Here is a 24,838-nt window from a genome sequence, read left to right as displayed (position 1 = left end):
AGGATTGGTTTGTTTGATCATATCTGCATAGTCACATAATCTGGCAAATTCCACTTTCCAATCACCCATGTTTTCCTTCATAATCCTCTGTTTAGCCCTGTAACAAAGAGTCTTACCAACATAAAGACCCAATGTCTTTCTAACCAAATCTTGAATTCCCTAAATCCTTATGTATGGTTGAGATACAATTTTGTCCTTAAACTTTCTAGCAATTAACTTTGAATTACACAACTTGTTCCTGTTTAATGGAATACACTTGTGAACAGGATGATAGTTCTTCACAATGAAATCACATGAATCCCTGTCAATGGAAGCATATAACAACCACTTACAGTTAGCATTTTTGCACTTCACCCTCACTCTATGTTTTTCATTAGGTCTTAACTTTATCTGCCTCCTGTACTCTACAGCATAATCTGCCACTGCTTTCCTGAACTTATTTGCACCCTCAAAGACCATTCCAAGCTCAAATATTGAAACTTCACAATCTTCATCATACCTAACTTTTTTGCTTCTCCTTCTAGTAGGTATATTTACTCCCTTAACAGCATCCACATCTAGTTGTTCATCACTATCATCACTCCAACAGTCAGAGCTATCAATATAATCCTCATCTCCACCTAATTTTCCTGCATATTTGTCAGTTTTATTTTTTCCAATATCCTCAAAGCCTCTATCTATACCACCAGCCTCTCCAACTGGTATTTCTTCAAATTCAGTAGCCTTTTTTCTCTGTTTTTTGTTTCTTCTTTCTTGTCTAAAAGCTCTCAACTCCTCATCAATATCTGAACCATCTTCTGAAGGTATATCTAGATCTGAATCACTACTCAAGAAATCAGATTCACCTTCTCCACCTAGGTTATCATCCACACCCTCTCTATCTAGGTTATCATCCACACCCTCTTCACCAATGTTAAAGACCATTCTTCCTCATGTTTGTACACTTCTACTTTGTGCAAGTAGGAAAGCGATGTGATCCTAACAAGTTCCTCAAATGTTCGTTTCTCCATAAATGAAGACGGGTGACCCCCACATATATTGGGGTGGTATTTGCATTATCAACCGAATTTTCCTGCTTTAGTTGCAAACTTCGTTTTCACAAGAATATGAAAAATTTAATTTTGTTTATAAATACTAAGAAGATGAAAGGAACTAGTCTTTTGGGTTAGTTATTGTCATCCTCCAGTCCCCTACCACAGAGTCCACCCACCCCCAACAAACCAAGAAAACAAAAGTAGTAGGTAAGATATAACGAAATTAGAATCTAGAGCACGTTCTATTAGTTCAACTGACCCTATCAATTCAGCTCGAACTATATATACGTATAATAAGACAACACTTGTTCTGAACATACTGACTCATTCCATTGCATTCCGTCATCTCGTATTGTACTGATATAATAAGTATGTGGCCCATTGGTGTTTTGCAGGCAAGGACATATGCAAAGGCAATGAAAGCAACACTTTTCTTCTCAAGTTCAACGCATAACATCAATGTGAATAAGATCTTTAAGTTCATAATGGCAAAGCTCTTTAACTTGCCTTGGTCTGTCAAGAGGAATCTTACTATTGGTGAACCAATTATTGACTTCTAGTTCTTCCTAAATCCTACTACTACTGTTACGTTATGTTTTGTATATAAAAGGAGGGAGTAGTGAATTCATTAACATGTAATATTTGTATTTCCTTTTCACCTTAGCGTATAGCGAAATCAAGGTTGATGATAAATTCAGCAAAGTTTCCACGATATTTTACCTTTCCATATTAAAGGGCTCTTGTATTTGGTAATACTAATAGAATATATGAAGAAAAGTTTAGTGCGACAATCATACCTCTTTATAACAATAGTTCATTATAACTATTGATTTTTTCTTTCTCGAAATTAGATTTTTATGTTATATATAAATAAAAGAATCAAATCGAAGAATCGAACACCCATCTTTTCAACCAATTTTTTTTCTTCTAAAAATGGCAAAATAATCCACGTCATTTTAATTGGGTCCCACTGACCTCTTATAGTGTCATAAAAAAACAAAGATTCTAGATTTGCTTTATTTTCATAAATCATCCAAACATGGCCTTCTCCTCACCGAGCCAAATAGCTCTACCGCTACCGAAGCCTCACCGTTTCTCCTCCTCATCTCAATCGCAAATACCCTTCAAATTCATCAAAATTACGTCTTCACCCACCAATCCACCAGCCATAGCTTGTGTCCTCACCGGAAAATCAATGGATGCCGCCGCCATTCAACGACCCGATTCATTTGGCCGGTTTGGAAAGTTCGGTGGTAAGTATGTACCGGAAACTCTAATGCATGCTCTCGATGAGCTCGAAACCGCCTTCAATTCGCTCGCCACAGACCAAGATTTTCAGGTGTTTGATTAACTGCATTCTCGGATTGGTGATTTTGTTTCATTTCTTCGATTATTTGAATGAAATGGATATATGAAACATTCATATGGTTTAGCTAAACTACATTGAAGGATCTAGCACATATATTAAGAAATTTATTAAATACTTCGTTGTGAATCCAGTTATTATTGTATAACAACTTGAAATTGTTATAGAAACTCGAAAACTTTAAATCCGGAATCCTTTTTTGCTTGCTATGCTAACTTTAGGATTTGAGATTAGTTGATATTATTGTTTTTTGACATGCATTCACCATTCTGTAATAAGAGCGGATCTGATTGATTGGACATTACCTCAGGCTTTACTTTGCAAGTATTTTCTTTTATCCTTCGAAATATGAAGCGTGAAACTAACCAAAAAAGCTTTTCTTTTTGTTATTCAATCATGAAATGATGAAACTAGTTTCTTGATCTTCGAAGTCTCTGTTTGTTAACATGTTAAAAATAGTTAAGTCAGTTAGCTTAAACTGCAAATATTTTTGTGTGTGTTTTAAGTGAATCGTAGTATCTGCCTCAAGCATAACTTCTTTGGAAAGTGCAGGAGCTACAATTTTGTTGGAAATTTAGCACAATTGAAGTGTTTCTTCTGATATAAAGAGTTATGATTTATGAGCTTTATGCTCATAACCCCTTGCTTGATCTCTGATTTTTGGTATATCACGTGTAAATAAGGTTTTCTGCTACATCAATAAAATTATGTTGTCTTATCAAGAAGAAATTCTCTTAACGGACTCCTGATCTTAGTAATTTCCTTATACGAGAAATTATGTAGTCTTTGAATGAAATGGACTTGAATAGATAGAAAGGCATATAGATGATTCAGAAGCTTGATTCCAAACTGTTACAGAATTGAGGCATCGTTGATGGATTGATGATTTCAATTGTATTGCATTGTGAAGACTTGTTGGCCCCTATAAAACTTCTAACTTGTTTGTACATCATTTATGCTGACTGCAGAAGGAACTAGATGGGATATTAAGAGATTATGTTGGCAGAGAGAGCCCTCTTTATTTTGCTGAGCGACTTACTGAGCATTATAAACGTCCAGATGGTGAAGGGTCAATGATCTACCTGAAGAGAGAAGATTTAAACCACACTGGTGCCCACAAAATAAATAATGCTGTTGCGCAAGCTTTGCTTGCCAAGCGCTTGGGGAAGAAACGCATTATTGCCGAGACAGGGGCCGGTCAGCATGGTGTTGCCACTGCAACTGTTTGTGCTCGGTTCGGTTTGGACTGTGTTATTTATATGGGTGCTCAAGATATGGAGAGGCAAGCATTGAATGTCTTCAGAATGCGACTGCTTGGAGCTGAGGTCTGTATCATACATTATAAATTGACGGCTCTGGTCATAGCTTACTTGAGGGGAGATTAAAAATTGATTAAAGATTCACTGATTAAATTTGTGGTTTCACTGAAATTTCTGCACCTTCTAATAACTGACTTGGTCATCTGCAATGACACTAACTTGTTCAATAAAATCCTGTGGTTTCTTCCCTACGTTCCGCAGATGAATTTCACTGTAAATGTACTGTGTTTTTCTCGCATTCATAAATTCTCAATTGCAGGAATGATTAATAAGTGTGGTCCATAGGTACATGAACAAAAGGTTGAGAGCAAAATATTGGTAAATGGGGAGAACAGAATGTGATATGAATAATGATATCCATGAACTTAGGGAGTAGGATAAGATGTATACAGACGGGGAGGGGTAATCTTATTAAAATCCATGAATCAGTCAAATATTTGCAAAGTGAGAAATTGCCGGGAAATTTCCTTGTTTTGCATTACCTACACTGCCTCTATATTCATCTCTTTTTTTTTTTTTAAATTACCCTGCCGCTATTTTGATCTGAAGACCATTTAGAATTCTATTTAGGGCTTGAGGACTGTGGTTCGCTGAACCATCGCCTTTCTTCTGTTATACGTCCCTGAAAATGTAAATGGTTAAGCTTCATCCTTTTTCCCTCTTTATTCTTGGGATAGATTACATAATTTTATCTTATACTTTGTAAGAGATCTTTCCATTGCATTCGAATCACTCTATTTAATTACATCTCCCAAAATTAACATTGCAGGTTAGAGCAGTCCACTCTGGAACTGCTACGCTCAAGGATGCTACTTCAGAAGCTATAAGGGATTGGGTTACAAATGTTGAAACAACTCACTACATACTTGGATCTGTTGCAGGACCACACCCTTACCCCATGATGGTTAGGGACTTCCATGCAGTGATTGGTAAAGAAACAAGGAAGCAATCATTGGAAAAGTGGGGCGGGAAACCAGACGTGCTTGTTGCATGTGTTGGTGGAGGTTCAAATGCTATGGGACTCTTTCATGAGTTTGTTGATGACAAAGATGTGAGGTTGATTGGGGTTGAAGCAGCAGGTTTTGGTCTAGATAGTGGTAAACATGCTGCTACTTTAACAAAGGGAGAGGTAGGAGTATTACATGGAGCTATGAGCTATTTACTGCAAGATGAAGATGGGCAGATAGTTGAGCCTCATTCTATCAGTGCTGGGTAATAACTTGAACTTTTCTCGTTATCAAAGTGCTCATATTTCATTTACAAAATCCTGAGTGTGTACACTTGACGCTACCAAAATAAGTATATTCGCCCAAAATCAAATCTTTACATCTTCCAAGTTCTAACTGGTTTATTCCCCTGACGGATTATTAGATTGGATTACCCTGGAGTTGGGCCAGAACACAGCTTTTTGAAAGATCTGGGGAGAGCAGAATATTATAGCATCACAGATGAGGAGGCTTTGGAAGGTGATAAATGATTTCACTTGTTCTTTGTTCTAAGCTTTACATATGATTTTGTTCCTCGTTGAAGTTATTATTTTCTCGTTTGGTAACCGGCTTTCACTTTTGATGTATCTTACAAACCCATTCATCTTTCACTTATGCCTCATGTTTTCAGCCTTCAAAAGGTTATCTCGGTTAGAGGGTATCATCCCCGCTCTAGAAACATCTCATGCTCTGGCCTACTTAGAGAAGTTGTGTCCAACTTTACCGAATGGAACTAAGGTCGTGCTTAACTGCAGTGGTAGAGGAGATAAAGATGTTCAGACTGCTATTAAATATTTGAAGGTTTGATGGAGAAGTTGGTAATACTTATCCCAAAGAGTTCTTTGTACTTTAAAGGTAACTTAAAAGAGTATTTTCTGTTTTATGGCACAACAAATTTTGTAAGTTAAATAAGATTGTTGTCGAAAATTTTGTTGATAGAGCTGTTGATTCATGAACCCAGAACCCAATTCTCTTGATTGTTAAAAGGTCCATATATACTTCTCGTCACTTGGTTTCTAACTTTCTACTAGTGGTGTTTCCACCAGGAAGTATGTGTTTTGTTCAGATTCTTCGATATGTTCATGAGCCAAATTTCACCTTAATCGGTGTCTGATCAATCTATGTCAAACATGGAGTGCTAGTTAAGGCAATCATGCTGTTTATTTGAGCCAAATTCTGCAAGGTTTATGCTTAAATAAACTAATTTATACCACTCTCAACCAAGTATTCAGTTTATTAGTACACTTGTTGATGTCTCTACGAATAATAACAAAACAGGGAAACCAGCCTTAGTAACTCTATAGGATTTGAGTTAATTCTAACTCATTATTGCTATCTACATACTCATAAGTTCCATGCTCAACCCAAAGTGAGGGTAGACCGAGGATCCTGAGAGACGTTATCGCAACACCTCAAGGTTCTCTTCAACGTCTTTTATCCCTAATGCAGTATGCAAATTCCACTCTTCATTGTTTTGCCTGCATAACATTCAAAGAGTTTTAAGTTAGTAGAGGACAAGCAATGAAAATGACGAAAAAATGAAACTAGCGCAAAAAAATACAGGAAAACCAGAGAAAGAGCAGCAAATCACGAGCATTATCGAAGAGGGATCCGTTTTGAAAGATTGGTGATACAAGAAAATGCAGAACCATGGTTTATTGCACACCAACAGTGATAACAAAAAAACACCTCAATCCCAAACCCCAAGCTAGTTGGAGTCGGTTATATGAATTATCACCTCCGTATGAACTCATTTCATTCCAATATTTTGATGGAAACACACTTGGCATCAAGTATTTTTCGATATGGTAATTTACGTCCCTCCAATCGCCACTCTATTCATTTTAGCACTAAATGATTTGCCTTCGTTGAGAAAAAGACGGTTTCTAAGTTTCGAATAACAAATAGTACAATTATGATGTGCTAACCCAAAAGAAGAAAGGGAAGGAAAGATGCACACACATATAGAGAGGAACTAAAAAGATCCCAGTGAAGATTGTTGTGCAAAGGAAGGGAAAGTAGCTATCTCTCATTCTAGTTTGCTTGCCGTTCAAGTGGAAAAAGCTATAGACTTCAAAAATTTATATCAAGGAAAGAACAATCAATCACATCTGATACAGAAAGGCAAAAAATGAAATTATCACCTGTGAGTACAAGAAAGTTCCAAGAATTGCAATGGCAGCTCCAAGAGCGTTGACTGGCTGGACGGGTGTACGGAAGATAATGATGGAAGAGACAATTACTGATATACGTTTCATGGTGTTTCCAATACTAAATGTCAGAGGAGAGATCTCATCCAAAGACATGTATGAAACTTGATTGTAGAGGTGATAAAATACACTCTGGGCAGCCATCCACCTGTTATCAATAAACATTCACCACATTAAACACCAGTCAACACCAAACCTAAATTAAGTATGTGATGCAACTGATTTCACAAAATCCTTCCTCCTCACATTCTTAATACCAATTCACTCACTCACATAGATTGAGAAGAGGGAAAGCTAAGCTACAGTTAAGTGTAGTAAAATTCAGATGAAGTGAAATATGTACTGCTCTTACACACAACAACTTACGGGAATCAATAACGATGACAAATATCTCAATCTCAAGAAAGACCTTGTCGCTCTATTTAAGCATGTTCCATAATATTGATAAACCTAGTTTTCTTTAGCACTAAAAGTTCTCTACATTTTCAATTGACATATAAATCTCTAAAATGATTAAAACTACTGTAGTCAAATGTAGTACACTCTTTGTTTCAATTTAAGTGACGATATTAGTATTTGTGGAATTAAATAGGTTCTTCCATGACCACACCTTTCTTAAATATTTTGATTTATCACCTAGTATGACATATAAAGTAGTAATTTTTATGTAGTTTCCAAATATGTAAATTTTATTTCCAAAAGCTTAAATAATTGAATACTTTAACCCTCGTACTCTGAACCTTGCCACATAAAGTGTAAGGAAGGGAGTATTATTTAACCGGAGCCATTTATGGCAAAGTGCTGATGACACAAAATGTAAAAACAGATAGGATGGATGGCAGTCATGTGATTACCAGACGATCTGGGGACCAATTTGAGATACAGCCTTTTCAAATCCTAGAGCCCACATTTGTGGTCCCTCAACAGCAATGGCAAATGGTGTGAGAATCAACAAAGACAGCATAGACAAGCAAGCATAGTAGTTCATCCCACTAACAGACTTCCCCTTCATACCCTTCTTGGAGAATATATTTCTGAAGACAAATGCCACATTCGAGATCATAGCCCCCGAGAAACCTAACGTGGACAAACCAACAAAAACAGATAAAATCATCAGCAAACAAATTCATAAGAAAAATTGTGTTCAACACTCAAAACCAACTAAATTGTCAAAGACATCACTAAATGTCAAGGCCACTACCCCCTTATTAAACAAAAAACAGGCCAGCCTAGTAAAAACTCAGATACAATTTCATCCATAAGGAAGGTCTCTTAGAAATACAAAATGATTGAATGCATCACATAACGATCCTTCCATTAATTGAAGAATTACCAAACTCGAGAAGTCTGAATTACCTGAGAGAAAGGGTCATTTCCTGGAATAAGTCAAATTGTGGTATTTGGTTACCAAAAAATGTTTTCTTTTCATGGAAATTTTGAAAAAAGATCATATCATCTTAGTTGCGCGGACTCTTCACTTTTGATGCCGCACCCGTGTTGGATTCACCAAAAATACACTACTTTTGGCGAATCCGACACGCACCCGTGGGTATTTTTGAAGAGTCCGAGCAACATAGCATATCATACCAAATACAGTCTAATATTACAGCTGTTACAGCTAGGAGTATTATTCTCTTATGCTACCAAAGATTTGCCATCAAATTTCCATAGAATTCTGTGTATACAAGTATATTGACATTGAAAAATGTTTTACCATGAGGCAGGCAAGAGAATCAACACAAATGATGGGGGAACTTAAGTCTTAACAACTAGTAAAAGTTAACTAATTACCAATCCAGTTGAAGTTCAACTCTGTAAGAGCAGAAAGACCACAACCACCGATGATGGGGATAAGAGATAAGTAAACGGCGGTAGGGAATGACTCTCCCAAGAGGAACCTTGAAACCAAAACACTAAAAGCAGGTTCACCACTCTTGATGATGTGAGTGAATGAAACTGCCACCTTTGACATGCTCACTGTAGCTGCCACATGCCCAATTGTATGTGCAACGGCAACCTAGAATAGAAAACAGGAAGAAAACAAAGAGTGATTAAGACTCTGTTCGGCACTAAAAAAAACACTTTTTTCAGATAATGATAGTTCCAAGCTAGACTGTGTGCACGTCTACCCGCTATCTCACACTAGTACATGTATCAAATAACTTTGACCACCAAAACGAAGAAAAGAAATCACTAAACATGAAGGTCTCTTATCATTTCCATCCACAAAAATACAAACTTTTTTCAGATAATGATAGTATCCAATCTAGTCTGTGTGCACATCTACGTGCTATCTCACACTAATACATGTATCAAATAACTCTGACCACCGAAACGAAGGAGAAAACAAATCACTTAACATTGAAGGTCTCTTACGGTTTTCATCCACAAAAATACAAAACTTTTCTCAGATAATGACAGTATCCAAGCCTGTCTGTGTGCATGTTCACCAAAACAAAGGAGAAACTAAATCACTTAGGATTGAAGGTCTCTTATGGTTTACATCCACAAGAAAACAAAACTTCATTTTCATAAAACAATTGTTGTGTACTTCAAAACCAACACCTTTTGTTGTTTTGTATTCTCTGTCACCAAACCCAGAAAACATTTCTCTCAACATTAAATCCAAACAAAATCAAAATCAAAATCAAATTTAGGTACTATGTTGGCAAATATATCTTAATTAAGCCAAAACCACAGAGCCCCTAAAAAACTAAACCCAAGATCTACGGCAGGTAAAAATTTCACTATCACAATAACCATACTCTAGATCCCTAGAGAACCAAACACTACAAAACAGATCACAAGAACCACAACCAACCTAATAACAAGGCATTAAACATCAAAATTATGTCCACAAATATCATCAAAACAAGAAATAATCATAAAGTTGTTGTCTTTACACAATTGGGTATCCAAAAAACACAATTTTCCTTACCGGGAATAGAGTTTTCCAGAACTCAAGATCAGTTTTAGGAGCTTCTGCAATTCTTAGAGCCCAAGAAATCAACATAATAAGTGAACCAGCAGCAAGTGACAAAGTTGATGTTAACCAAGGGAATGGAAAAGCATTCAACACTTTCTTATTATAAATATTAAAAATCACATTCAAAAACCACCAAGTAGCAAAATAAACACCGATCTTCATCTTCCTTGCCACCTCCGTTTTCGATTCAGGTCCTTCAATCGGTTCAGCCCGATCCGCTTCATAAGCCTTACACTTAACCAAACCGCTATCAGTTTTCTCATTAGATCTCTTCAAACCCCCAAAACTCTCAACAGAAGAAACAAAAACAGGCTTAGAAATAGATACACCGGAGCTCCGGCGAGACTTCATCGCCGGTAATGGCGGAAGTACAGAGATACGGCGTGAAGAAGCCAAAGATTGAGACTTTGACCGAATAAAATCACACCCATTGATTGTAAAAGCCGATTGCTTCACTGTAGAGATCATGGTTCAAAATCCTTTGAGCTGGCAAGCGAAAATTCAGATGGGTTTTGACTAAAAATTAAAACTTTTTTATAATAAAGATCAGAAAATAATATAATACCAGCAAAACCCCAGATCAAGATTTTATAGAAAAAAGGGCTCTCTTCACGGCTCTGTCTACTTAGAAAGAGCCTGAAAAACCATGTGCACTCCGTGTGAGTGAGAAGGAGATCTAATTGTCTGATAAACACAGAAAGGGTATTCAAATCTCAGTATAAAACAAGATCGACCATGTGATGTGATGATCCACAAAAAAGTTTTTAAGTACAAAAACAAGGATTTATGGAAGAAAGTGTATGTTGGAATAGTAGAAAACTAGGGTGGCTGGCAAAAAGTATATACGTATAGAAGAGTTTGATGGAAGGTGGGGTCTTTTTTCTGGTTCCTCTATTATAACGCCTGCCCTATGATGATATTTCAATTACACTATCATGCTTTTTTTTTCTTTTATTCTAAAACCTTGTTCTTTTCAAATATTTCACTCAAGACTTAAATAAATATCTTAGTTTTTTTATAATCATAGTGTTCGGATCAATTTGTGCATTTCGATTACTTTTCATGAATATCTCTTATCTCCCATTAATAACAAGTATCAGATACTTTTGTCCATCTGAATATAACAAATGAAAAGAAATCACTTAAAAGGGGTCGTTTGGTAGAGTGTATTAGCTAAAATAATGCATGCATTAGCTTTGTGTATTAGTAATACATTATTTGGTACACTTTTCCATGTTATGTATAATTAATGTTTGCATTAGTTACACTCTCTATTGTGGATTGAGGAGTGTATTACTAATACCATGAATTTCTAGGTATTAATAATGTAAAGGGATTTAGTACATGCATTAGTATGGTTAAAGACACAATTACCCATCCAAAGTACTTTTACATCTTTTCCACCATAATTGTGAAGGATACTTTTGTAAATAAATATTTTTATACAATTCATACTATTTTAATGCACAAAACCAAACAATGCATAAGAAATAATATATGCATAACTAATACAAACATAACTAATACAAACATTACTAATGGAAGTATTATTAATACACTCTATTAAGCATTATTTTCTTTGTTGAGAATTAAATTTAAAACGTCATGATGTTCGACCCACATTATTGACCACTAGAAAACACATTTAAGTGCACTTTAACAAATATGGAAAGTCACCTACTCCTTCTATCTCAATTTTATGTGGGAGTGTTGGACTATAAACACAATTTTAAGAAATAAATGTAGATTTTAAAATTTTGAGCTCTAAAGTTAATTATTTGTGTCTATAAATTATAATCAATTTTAATTTTTTTTAAAAAAGACCTATTTTTACATATATATTAAATATATATATATATATATATATATATGAATTACGAAGGATGAAACAATATCTTTACTTGTATAATTTGATTGTAAAATTGAGCTGAGAAATTATCAAAAAGAATCTCTTAATTCCAACTATAAAATAGGAATAAAAGTTGCATATGTTTTACTTTTTCCAAATCTTATTACATGAGATTTGAATGTGAAATAAATTGGAATAGAAATGGGGAAATGGTGGTTGGTAACGATGCAAAATTTTCATTTAATAGGTGTTGAGTATTGACCATACCAAATTCTAACATAATATGAGTGACTACATTGGTAGGTAGATTATGATCCTTTGATTTTAATCAAAGATTTTTTTTTCGGTGGTTGATCAAACTTCTAAATTTGATTTAAAAAGAAGTACGAAGAAATATTATTTTCTTTAGTTTTTGAAAAGTAATTTTTATTACTCTCCTGAAATATTACTTTTCTCATCAAAATTTGATCAAATATCTTGTTTTTTCTAAAATAAATATTTTTTGGCCTTTCAAAAGCTTGTCTAAACAAGCTATAAGTGATTTATCCGATACAAAAATCAGATTAAATAATTCTAAAACCTAACTAAACTAACAGAAACATGAGTATATTGTTATAAATTCAAAGTGAAGTTGCACTAGTTAATTTTAAAACCTTTATTAAATATTTAAAATTTAATCATTCCAGAATTTACTTCAGATATACAAATTTAAAGTTTTTTTAAATTTTTACTGTCTAAACTAAAATTGAATTGTGGTAAAGCCAAGAAAATGCAATAGGTTCAGTTTGAAGCTTGTCAAAATTGATTAAATTTTAAAATATGTTTTAAATATGAGTTCTATAAGTATAGCTACTTGATGTCATTTATACTTTTGCTATTCAACTATGGTTAACTCGTAAAAATAGATAAATTCTCCCAACTATAAAGTTTAAGTAACATTTTTTAATTTTATTTTGTGTCATAAATTATATTATACCAAAAGAGAAAAGATAGCATATTTTTGTAATAAATAATTGAGCACCTAACATGCTATTGACTTCTAACATGATATAAATAAATATAAAATCTTCTAGTAATTATTTTTTTAACAATGTTTAATATGTACGGAAAAGTTAATACCTTAAATATCCCCAACAATTATTTGTAAGGTATTTGGGTATTGATTATTTTAATATATGATTGTGATAAGATAATATTCCATCAAACAACTCATTAATTATTTGTAAGGACTTGGGAAATTGTCTTTCACCTTGAAATGTTTGTATCTATTGTGCGTCGCTAATTAGATGATAAGCCATTTAGCTATTTTAAGACCGTCAAAATTATTCTCTTTGTCTATAATTATTTGAAAGAAATATTATTATATGATTATTGAAAAGAAATATTACAATTCTTTGTTTGATTAAATAATTGATTTTTTCTTGTTTGTATCAGTTTTGAGTTATTGTTTAATGCCCAAAGACGACCTCCAAAGAAAAAAATCTTATTCGACGGAGAGACTGGAATCGAAAAAGATTAGGTTCCGCACATATGAGATAGACAGAAGTATGAGACGAGCAGTTTCGATCTGATAATCGTCTTCTTTGTTCGAAAAAATGCATAGTGGAAAGGAATGCTAGTCGGCTCGGTAAAGTTGTAGCCCAAAAAAAAAGAAGATCCAGAGTGATTCCCCACCTATCTTGTCAGCCGTCAAGGGCCCAATGAATGAAACACTCGTTCATCCCTTGATTGATAAATAACGACTCACTTTAACCTCAGAATCAGCCGTCGAGGACCTGATGAAACACTCGTTCATCCCCTGATCGATAAACGATGACTCACTTTCACCTCAAAACAACTCGAACAGTTGTCCACTAGTCGTTTGCCCTGAGGAAACAATTCGAGCAGTCTATCACTAGCCGTTTGCCCCAATCCTCAGAGCTTTTTTATTTTTTATTCTCATGAAGATGTTAACGTACCTTTTATCACAAACAAGTAAATATCATTACGCACATCACCACTTAAAAAAAAGTACACTTAGTATTATGAAGTCGTCAAGACTAAACATCTGAACTTCAACCATATATAATTTCAAACACATAAATTAAATAACGATGTCCAAATAAGTATCTTTTTTGAATTTATATTTAGTACTGCTCTAAGTGGGCCTTTGACAAAGATAACCCCTCACTGTCAAAACTTACCCACAAGTTTCAATTCTTGAAGAGTGAGGGGCACACCATGTGTTTAGTTGAGTAAATTTAGTAAAGAGATTGCATCATTACACATTATTATTATTATTATTATTAGAATTATTAGTCTAATGTATCAATTAAAATAGTCTTATTCTTTTTATAATGAGCATAATAAAAAAAAAAAAAGCAGTACTGGATTCAGTGCATTGTAATTGCTGTTTGATAAGGACATAAAGAAACATAAATTTATTAGAATATCAAGTGCTACAGTTTGACCTACATTATTATTATTTTTAAAAAAGTTCTCTGAATTGGCATATTCTTGTTAGATTATTTTAAATGCTGTGTCATTTAATAAATGTGCATATCTGAGAATTTTTTGCAGTTGTTCTCTGCCCCTTGTTTGGTTTTTCTCTATGGGGACAGAACCAAGTCTTATAAGTGGCTTTTTATTGGAATAAAAAGACACTTTTATCCAAAGGGTATAATAACAACCCTCCACAACAACATTTATAAGTCAAGATGGAAAAGAAATGCTTTTTGGAGCAATTATTCTTTTTCCATTTCTTTATGCTTTTCCTCCTTTGATACGAAGAAAATCTATCGAAAACAGTCTCTTTACTCTTTACTCTGTAAAAATAAGCATAAAAATTGCATACATTCTACGTTCTTCAAAGTCCACTTATGAAACTAAAGTCGAGAGATGGTTATCAAGAGAGTTTAAAACCCTCTGATAGTTCTACTTCTAATTTTTCTGACTGCCTACATAAAGGACTTATCAGCAGAGTATGAAAAAAAGAAGAAGATAAAACTCAATTTCTCCAATTGTAAAACAAGACATAATGCATAAAACTTTGACATGTAAAACACACAAAATAACAGACATTGGAACTTGATCAATGCATGTGTAACTTTCTTTCCCAAAAAAAAACCCAAACTTGTTATAAAATATTTTCCCTGTCCTTGTTGTTTCATATGACTTGAGTCAGCTATATCACATATAGTAGATTTACAATGCTTGATTCCTTTTGAATTAAAAACAATCACAAAATCATCTACCAAGCATCTATGCCTATCCCCCACAAAATAAATGACAAAAAAGGGGTAAAGGGTCCATTGCTAAGTTAACTGTTTACCTGTTCCACTAGAGTCAGATTCCAATACTTCAGAAAGACTTGTGACCTAAATGCAAAAAGAAGTTTCAACTGATTTACATGAATCTGCAGAATTCATTACCAAAAATAACTGATCCAAGAAGTGTACTAAAGCATGGTGTTGCACTTGTAAACGGAACCAAAAATTGTAGCGCCGGATCCACAGCTAATGCTTGCAAAATATCTGCTTGTTGGAGACTGCATTACATACACATACAATAAGAAGGTAATAAGCATAAAAATGTCAGTATTAGGTTTACACACCATCTTAAATGCTTTTTAACAGTCAATGGCTAGTAAAATGCAATACTACAGCACTACCTAGTGTCTAAAAGTAGAAGCTATTAGAGATAAAAAATTGTCAACTGATTTCATTTTTAAGCGAACAGAATACTTTTGACACATGAAAGATGAAAAGGAAAATCACACTAATCTTGCAGTGCAAGACATGAGTTTGATATCGAATTAGGTGAAGTTACTTGCTGCATCAAGAAGTGTAAGTGCAACATGAAATTCTTCAAAGTCCAAGTATAATGATATATATGTATAGTTAAATTGACGGCTTCTTGGCTAGCTGAAAGACTGGAAAAAACAAATTTCGACAGGCACCAAAAGCAGATTTGCATATTGCAGTTACTCGTGCTTTAAACTCCTTGTGATGTTTCCACTCGTAAAGGTCCGAAGAGGTTCTAGTTCAACAATTTCATCACGACACTGAGCTCTTTAGAATAAAAATTCGGTGAATGTACATCCTAACTAGAGAAACCAGATTTCATTAAGTGATTCCCATTTATCAATTTATAATGGTAATCTAATTTCACAGTCTCATGTGCAGAATATCAGTTAAGTTGCCGAAAGATGGAACAAACGGGTCTGGATATAATTTTCCAGTCAAACCTCAACTCTATTAACATGATCAGCTTTTGGTGCAAGCACATGCAAATCTTTTTCTACTATATAAAGAGACATATTTTCATCTGGTGACCACATATACACAAAATATTATCATCATTATAAAAGAACGAGACTATTTTGATTAATATGTAACAGTAATTATAATAATTAATGATGCATATTGCACTTACTCTGGCCTCAACTCCTTGAGGAAAGAAGAATTCTTTGATGTTTCCAGTCGTAAAAGTCCAAAGAGGATCTAGTTCAAGAATTTCTTAGCAACACTGCCTTTTAAAATAAGAAACTCTGTGAATGTGAATCCTAACTCCTAACTAGACAAACCGGATATTCATTAAGAGATTACCCACCATCTATTTTTAATGGTTATCTAATTTGATACATTAGTCTCATGTGCAGAAGTTCAGTTAAGTTGCTGAAAGATGTAACAATCGGGTCTGAATATAATTGTCCAGTCAAACATTAGCTTTATTAACACGGTGAGCTTTTGGTGCAGGCACGTGCAAATCTTTTTATACCATAAAGAGACATATTTTCATTCGGTGAACCATAGATACACAAGAATAGAAATAGACGAGAGATCTTATTTTGACCTGGACAGCATATGTGCAAAATGTGATTTTCAAGCACTAGCTACTAAGCTAAAATTCATTCCTGGATAGATGTACTTCTATGTTATTCTGAAACATTCATAACCCTTCCTCTTTTTGTATTCCCGACTTATAACTAGCTCCTAGTAGCTTGAAAGTAACTCATGTATAATCCACCGAAGACGGACCTTCTGAAAATGACGAGAAACTCATCATGCTTTCTTAGTAAAACTCAAGTTCATATCTTAAGGGGTAGAATCTGGGCTTTTAAACTCATTACTGCACTGAGAAGTCTGATTCAGATATTTAGCTAGTAAATCGAATTATGAACCAAAGCAGAAGAAAAAAAAACAAATGCCACAGTTCTGCATAGAAAGAAAAATGACAAGGAAAACTAACAAGCTTCTTGATGGAAAAGGAACTCACATGTCAAAGCTCTTTTAGGTTTTACATAAACTTGATAGCACAAGACACTGATCCTCCGTGCCCACTCCGCAGTTGATCTTCAACTTCCTTTTGCTTCTTTAGATCCCCAAAAGGTCTCTTTGAACAAACTATGTTCAGCTTCTCCAAAACTATTGCAATTTCCAGCAAATTTCTTAAAAAAGAAATCTCTGTATCATTACCATGAAAATTGCTGTATTTCACTGTCTTGAGACTAGACAAGAAACAGGGTGGCACAGATCTCAAGTTCCAGTCATCTTCACAAAGGTGCATGCAGGGGTCAAGTCCCTGAATGGTATGAAAAATATTAAAGAACTCATGTGAATTGAAATTTTTTTATAAACAAGTCCACAATGCCAAAGGTATCTATCTACCTCAGAAAAATGAAGCGATTGCAACTTTGGCAGACATTGGAGCAGTTCCTTCAATGGTCCAATGGAATGATTTTCAAGTTCCATACTCAACTCCAAATGCGTCAAGTTATAAAATATTGGAAGTTGGTCTTTCTCTATATCTGCGATGAAGAGAGACTTTGCCAAGCAACAAGATGGGATCACAGAAAGGAAAAAAAGAAAAAACATCAGTACTGCATATTTAGACATTCAACATTCTAGACTGTGATGTTCTGTAGCTAATTTCCATCTGGTTTGTAATTACCTCAATAGCCCTGTTAGATATTCTGGCAGCACTAATCTTGTGTAGCCCTCTAAAGAGCTTAACAGCACGAAAAGCAATTTGATTTCTCTTCTCATACAGAATGGGGATGTGAATTGATGCATTGACTGAGGAAGATAGATTATACAAACATATCTCATTTGAGAGATAACCACTGTACTTAAGGAAAGTAAGACTTGCTGCATCAATCTTGATTTTGCAGCCATTTAGATCATCAGTGGAGCCAAAGAAAGGCAAATCATCGATTATCAAACTCTTTAATGAAGAGATTGAAATTGCAACTTGCTTCAAGTTCATCCATTCACAATCTAATATAGCCAACTCCCGAAGCATAGGGCAGCTAGATAACAGCCTCTGGGTTGAGCTATCATCCCGAAATGTGACAAGACATAGGTGCAAGGTCTTAAGGAAAGGAAAACAAGTACTAGTAGGTAGTTCAAGAACACAATTCATTTCAAGTTTTAGAGAAGTAAGTGTCTTGCTACTGAAAACACATTGAGGCAACATAAAAGGTTCTTCTACAAAAAGACAGAGATCAAGATCTTGAACATTATGCCTAATAACAGTTGAAAGCCATGAACAAACATGAGAGGCACTGAAGCAAACACGGCAGGAAAGGCGAAACTTTTTTATGTCTGATTCTTCTCGAAGTTGAAGAAATCTGTGAACAAAGTGCATGAAACTAGTGACCTTCATCGGATAACCAAAAACCCTACTTGAGTAGAGAAATGAGTCATCAAAGTCAATGTTTTCAACACAAGTCCAAAGATTCTTCCACCTTGTTGAAAGTATACATGTGCCCACAACATCTCTGGTAGGAAGATATGAAAGAATGTGAAGAAGAATGGAATCATGCAAATTGCTGATCTTATCTTCTCCGCCTTCGGGGTTATGCACTTCCAAAGCAGTATGCCGTTTGAAGCTGTTAATTGTGTGCCACCTACTCCCTGGGAAGGGAAAAAAGCAGTTAGTAGGTGGAACTTAGCAGTAAATGGGCAAACACAAATGCAAGTTGAAGCATAAGATTCTCGTTAGTTAACGTGTGGAAATCAAACTAAAGAAGACTAGGATCTGTAACACCATCAATAAATTACTAAGCGCGACAATCAAAGTATTTAAAACTTCGTAAAACCATCCAAATCCTAGAAATGAGACATATCCATTATCAGCCTAATGCATTAGAAGCCTCACGAATGAATCATGCCCTTCAACTGAAATTGACCCTCTTCCCCAAGACCCCAAACAGAAGAAGGAAACAACATCATTTATATGTGATAATACCGACATTAAATTAAACCCACTTGGTCATTGTTCGACAGAGCTTAGGGGTAGTTTATTCGATCCAAGACTTCAGTTGAGACAAAGGCCAGTGTAGCTGAGCCGAGGGGCAAGTCAGCCCAAACAATGAGACAAAGGCCAGTTCAACTGAGTTGAAAACAACACCTCTACACCTTACGTCAGCCTATCAACTAGATAATGATTTTGAGTCTTCACAACGACAAGTTAAGCTTAAAACGGGTCTGAATCAATTAGATTAGCATGACTGTGATCATACCTTTAGCTAACTAAGCTCAGGTAGCTACGTCGTAGAATCAATCAAGGTCCAAGCTACCATGGAAAAAGTTATTGTGTTTGACCAAGTCCAAAGAAACTTATAGGCAAAGGATCTAGTTAGAAACTAACTTCCCAAGGAGTGAGGGACAAGGAACAAACCAGTTACTTATACGATAAGTATCAACCATCCCCATAATATGTGGACATGATCCACTTATACAAAACTCAAGGAGGAAGTCTCGAAGAAAATGAAAAAGATGGTCAGGGTAGCTAAATTTCCTTTTCTAAATCTACAATATATATAAAATGATCGACACTTTTACAGTAGGTAATGAGACATCCAACACAACACATCCACAACTCTTATTATCCTTTTTTGTCAATCCAATTCAATGCAGTTTATTTTAGCTCAATTATGCTTTCATGTTATATCCAGGTTTTACATCTTTTAAAGCTTTCCTGAAAGTTCAAGCCCTCACTCCTTGTTTGGATGGTTGTTATCCATTGTATTATTGTACTATTAGTTTAAATATAAGGTTTGTTTTGATTAAGTTTTATCGTATCGTATTGTTAAATCCATCGTTAGGTAACGGCGAAATGCCCCATTTAGTGCAATGACCGATTTGGTGTGATCACATCATTACCTTATGTTTTCTTCTCATTTTGTCTTTACTTATTATTTAATAATCTTGTTTATCCTTTACCTTAACTTTTTATAGTAGTTCTTCCTCGTACCATAGTTTTCTTGTAGGTTTATCCTTCAAATTATTGATGTGTGGCATTATATAACGACGAAAAATGACACAATCCATCCAAACGTTGTACTTATTAAAATAATACAGTACGATAATAGAAACAATATGTAACATCCAAGCAGAGTGTAAATATCATTAATTAGCTTCTATAAAAGTGGTGCAACTTGTACTTGCTAGTATTTACCATTAAGAGCTCCATTAGAGTCCCACAATGATCTAGAAAATGGGTTGTTGTCTACTAATGAACAAAATTATAGGGTTGAGTTAGACCTAAAGTTCATTTTCTTTACATGATACCAGAGCTAGACCCAGCACTGCTCTTAATTTACCTATTGTTGCGATCCTATGCCATGTTATCCATGCTCCACAGTTCGGACTTGAGTATGTGTTGGTGTTAGAGTCAATCCACATGATCGAGGGAATGATTATTTTTTTCTTGAACAATCCTCGCATTATAAGCTAGATTTTGGAGTTAGGCCAAATGTCCATTTCTAGTCAACGGGTAGAGTCTTTCCCATGTGGATCATCGCAAATTTTGGGAATCATTAATATGTGATTCGACTACACAATACAACTAACTAAGCCCGGTGTCCTAGGAACTTTTTTTTGAATCAGTAGTCATCTTAGCCAACAAAAGATTAGATGTATACCAACAACAACAACATAGCAAGTGTATTTCCGAAAGACCCGCGCATTGTTTCTGAAAAACCCTCGCTCAAGTAGCGCATAACAAAGCCATTTGGAAAGGAAATAACCAAAGTAAAGAAGATGACAGATAATATGCAAAACATTAAATAGTAGCTACAGCAAAATAATGCAATAACCTTAGCACTAGAAACAATAGATAATAACAAAAAACTACGAGAACAGTGATAATACGACTGATGCTAGATGTACACAAAGAGAACCAAAATAAAAAAGTGTCGAATGAAAACTAGGGATAATAATAGTTAAAGAGACTTTACACCCAAAAAAATCGAATAAAGTGACAAATGCCAAAAGATAAATATTTACTACGTTTGATACATCATAAACATCAGAAGCCATAACCACAAAACGGAAACCGAAAGAGGTTACGATACACTAAAAGAGAAGTGAAAAGGAGCTCACTAGAGACGATAGTGGCCATTTGAGGAAAGCGAACTCGGAGACTGAAGCTTTTGGTAGCAAAAGTAGACAATAAATATGGAACCACGGCGACCGGTAACCTCCGTTACCGGTGAAATTTGGTCATCGGAGAAGTACTGAGCACGACAATCCCGACTCTTTGTTTCACTGGTGTGTGTAAAAAGTGAATAGTCCTTTCAGTTGCAATGATGGGAAGCACGTGCTCATCACCTGACCCCCAAATCGTGTATTGGCACGTGGCAAATCCTTCCTCCTACACGTGGATGGACCTTATTTGGTATTTTTTGTTTATTTTTTTAATGGCATATAGCAGAGGCGTATCTAAGGGGGCTCACCGGGTTCACGTGAACCCATGGTCCCCTCCCGAGATCATATATAATCGTGTTATATTTTTAAAAAAATATTGAAATATAGATGTGTGAACCCACACTTGAAGTATCACATAATGCGATTATGACTGGGTGCACCTCTCTCCGCGAGGTTAGAAATTTGAATTTTATATTTATCTTGTTTTATTTTTCTTTCTAAAATTAGATAACACTTCTCTTAAGTGGTAATTGATATATATATATAAGAATTAATTTTAGACCTATAGTTTTAAAATTTTAACGATTTTCAGTAGTAAAATTTTAAATGTCCAACCGAACAAATTTATATCATAGATCAACCTTTTTATAACAGTGCACCCATCATCTCAAAATCCTGGATACGCCTCTGGCATATAGACAATGAATTTTGAAGACAGAAAAAAGTAAGTATTCGAAAGTTTGAAATTGTATTTGGACATGTATTTTTACTAAAAAGAAAATTGAAATATTATGAGTAGAAAAAAATTTCACTTGAAAAAATGGTTTTAATTTTGACCAATTTTAAAAATTTTAATTTCTTTGATGACAACAAAATTTGGTATAGTCTCAAAAATGGAATTTAGAGGGTATGACATACACAGACATGACATCTCTATTTATAGAGTAGAGAAGTTATTTTTCATAAATTTCAACTTAAAAGAAATATTAGTGATGCAAGAAAATACAAAAATAAAATAAAATAGAGACAACAAACATGTAATAAACAAATGAAACAACAAATATTAATACAACATCATAGAGAAAGTAACTATATGATACCTTAAATTATACTACTAAGAGTATGGCAATATCCAGTTACATACTATTATAATCTTTGATCTCCATACTTTCATTTTAAAATCATGTCATTCGTCAGCTTGAAGCTATGACATGTCATATATATTCACATCTCCAAGTTTCTTTTCGACCTACCTCTACCTTTTCCAACTCTTGCTATATTTAACCTCTCACGCCTCTTCACTAGTCAATCTCACACGTTCTCTTGACATGTCTGAAACATCTTGATCTAACTTCACTTGTATACAAAAACTAATAAAAAATAGGAGGATGTATCATGTATATTCACATCTCAAATTTCTTTTCGACCTACCTCTACCTTTCCCAACTCTTGTTATATTTAACCTCTCACATGTCTTCACTAGTCAATCTCACACCTCCAAGTTCCTTTTCGACCTAAAACTAATAAAAATAGGACAAATTTTTGTATTGCAAAATAAAAGCTGCGCATCCGGGGAATCGAACCCCGGTCAGTACCGTGGGAGGGTACTATGATACCACTACACCAGATGCGCCTTTGCGGTCCACTTGAGCCTCTTTACATATACAACATAGTAAGACATGCAAAATGGAAGTTACATTTTCTTAGTTTCAATAACAACATAAATTAGCGTTTTTTAAGTAACAATTGAGATTAGATTCATAATAAAATAATAGCTTAAAGGACGTCACTTTTTTTTGAGTGGGGAAAGAAAAGGGGAGGGGATACAATGAGATCCGAATTCTCAGCACTAAAGTGAAGGTGTGAACAGCTCTCCAATTGAGTTATATTTCACATGTACATCACATGAATCATACTGCATAAGAATTTATACTCAATTCTAAAAAGTTATTATTTCAAAACAATAAACATTACTTCTTTTATATCATATAAATCAAAATATCGTTTGTTGTCGTGGATCGCATATTAACATCTAATATTCATTATGAACTAAACGTTGGATTTTTTAAAAAAATTATACGGAAAAATATACTAATCGGTTGGCAATTTTTAGGGGTCATTTGATTGATAAGCCAATCGATTGTATAAAATATGAGATGTTCTATCATATTTGGTACAATTTTTAATTTTTGGGAATTAACAATTATGCACACATCACAATTGTCTTATTAATTTTATATTATAATTTAGAAAATACGTGGTCACTTTGATGTCTTGGTAAGCATATAATTGTGCAAGGCTGCAAGCAACAAAATAGACACTCGCGAAGAAATTTTTAAATAAAAAGAAGAAGAGTATTAATTTACATGCTTCTGTTTCATATTCTTTTCTTTATTTCTTTAAGTGATTAGAGTCGTTACCATCATGTAATTCTAGGAAAAAGTAAAGTCAACATCGATATTTATTTGCAAGGTTTTTTATTTTATAAAATTTGGTAGATCAATTTTGAAGTGATGTAGGTAAAGATGACTTTCTTGTTACAAGGGGAAAAAAATCACTTTTTTACCAAATAAGCTCAATAGTTGACATTTGAACAATAGACTCTAGTCTTAGGTACTTTTGTGGATTAGTAACTTCTTTAGTACAAATTTGTTTTGCTAGATAATCTCCAATACCATTTTCCAAGGGTTGGTCTAGAAGAAAACCAACAAATTCATGTTAATTCAATAACTTTTATTAAGTAGGCGTTTGGCCATGCGATACCATATCACGATATGAAATCATGAGATGGAATCAGCGTTTGGACATGCGATTTCACGCTAATTCCATCTCATGATTCCATATCATGAGATGTGATTCCATATTCTCCAAAAACCATGATATGGGAATTCCATATCATGATTTGAGATATTTTTAATACAAAAATTGATTCACAACTTTATATTTTGTTAAAAACAACCCACATTTATATCTACTAACAATTTATTTCATATATAAATAAAATTTATAATCACATCATTACTTTATAAAATTTATTATTCTCACCAACATATAGTCACTTTAACTCACATCAACCGATTGTTAAGTAGTAAAATTGTTCTCTTCATTTACTCCAACACCTAATTTATTACTTCTACCATTTTGTATTTATTACAACTCAAAGTAACAATGTTGGTTCGTCTTCTCGGTCACATGATCGAGAAATGCAAGTTCAACGTGAGAAAATTGTCTGTACCATGTGGGAGGATTATATTAAAGTTTGATGAATTAAAGTTGGATGAATTAAAGTTAGATGAAACAGTTACTTAAGTGGAGAACAAATAACTTTGTAATAATTTATTGTGCGGTTTTATAATTTTTTGTTTATTTGGTAAGATTAGATAAATAATTGGGGCTATTTTAATAGTTTTACAACTTATATGATTCTTATATTTATGAGAAAATACAAAACATAAAAATTCCATATTGCATGTCCAAACAAACTTCAATTTCATCTCATAATTCCATATTATGATATCATATCATGATTCCATATCATGATACCATATCACATGGCCAAACGGGCCCAATATATTCGAAAACACCTCTAAATTTAGTCCAAATTATTAATTTCATTCCCGAATTAATGAAACCTTTGACTAGCTGAGCTTAAATACATTCATAAATTCTTGCGAT

The 24,838-nt window shown here is 34.2% G+C and overlaps 4 protein-coding genes and 1 non-coding gene across 5 annotated transcripts in view; 2 read left to right on the top strand and 3 right to left on the bottom strand.

The window, feature by feature from the left end:
* The window catches only part of LOC102579847 (septum-promoting GTP-binding protein 1-like), a 25,938-nt gene extending 24,119 nt beyond the window's left edge, over positions 1-1,819 (top strand). The window contains exon 6 of the mRNA XM_015304702.1: positions 1,430-1,819. Within this exon, the coding sequence (XP_015160188.1) occupies positions 1,430-1,594 (165 nt within the window). The 3' untranslated portion in view covers positions 1,595-1,819. The remainder of the gene's footprint in view (positions 1-1,429) is intronic.
* A 226-nt stretch (positions 1,820-2,045) lies between these two features.
* LOC102578868 (tryptophan synthase beta chain 1-like) lies at positions 2,046-5,713 on the top strand. Its single transcript, XM_006365980.2, has 5 exons — positions 2,046-2,373; positions 3,369-3,725; positions 4,489-4,931; positions 5,091-5,185; positions 5,337-5,713. Exons 1-5 carry the CDS (start codon positions 2,074-2,076, stop codon positions 5,510-5,512), a joined length of 1,371 nt encoding a protein of 456 aa, XP_006366042.1. The 5' UTR covers positions 2,046-2,073; the 3' UTR covers positions 5,513-5,713.
* Positions 5,714-5,879: 166 nt separating this feature from the next.
* Positions 5,880-10,824, bottom strand: LOC102578523 (glucose-6-phosphate/phosphate translocator 1, chloroplastic). Its single transcript, XM_006365979.2, has 5 exons — positions 9,854-10,824; positions 8,707-8,932; positions 7,770-7,992; positions 6,850-7,063; positions 5,880-6,183 (listed from the first exon to the last, which is right to left on the bottom strand). The coding sequence occupies exons 1-5, from the start codon at positions 10,367-10,369 to the stop codon at positions 6,172-6,174; spliced, it is 1,191 nt and encodes a 396-aa protein (XP_006366041.1). The 5' UTR covers positions 10,370-10,824; the 3' UTR covers positions 5,880-6,171.
* A 4,001-nt stretch (positions 10,825-14,825) lies between these two features.
* Positions 14,826-21,378, bottom strand: LOC102578197 (F-box protein At4g22280-like). The gene is made up of 5 exons (XM_006365978.2): positions 21,119-21,378; positions 17,682-18,646; positions 17,399-17,554; positions 17,007-17,312; positions 14,826-15,276 (listed from the first exon to the last, which is right to left on the bottom strand). The coding sequence occupies exons 1-4, from the start codon at positions 21,135-21,137 to the stop codon at positions 17,028-17,030; spliced, it is 1,425 nt and encodes a 474-aa protein (XP_006366040.1). The 5' UTR covers positions 21,138-21,378; the 3' UTR covers positions 14,826-15,276; positions 17,007-17,027.
* Positions 21,379-22,725: 1,347 nt separating this feature from the next.
* TRNAG-CCC (transfer RNA glycine (anticodon CCC)) lies at positions 22,726-22,796 on the bottom strand. Its single transcript has one exon. It is a non-coding gene; the product is annotated as a tRNA-Gly (tRNA).
* Between the last annotated feature and the right edge of the window lie 2,042 nt (positions 22,797-24,838).

This window comes from Solanum tuberosum, unplaced genomic scaffold (assembly GCF_000226075.1).
Source record: "Solanum tuberosum cultivar DM 1-3 516 R44 unplaced genomic scaffold, SolTub_3.0 scf00591, whole genome shotgun sequence".
NCBI lineage: Eukaryota > Viridiplantae > Streptophyta > Magnoliopsida > Solanales > Solanaceae > Solanum > Solanum tuberosum.
This window is presented reverse-complemented; position numbering and strand designations above follow the sequence as displayed.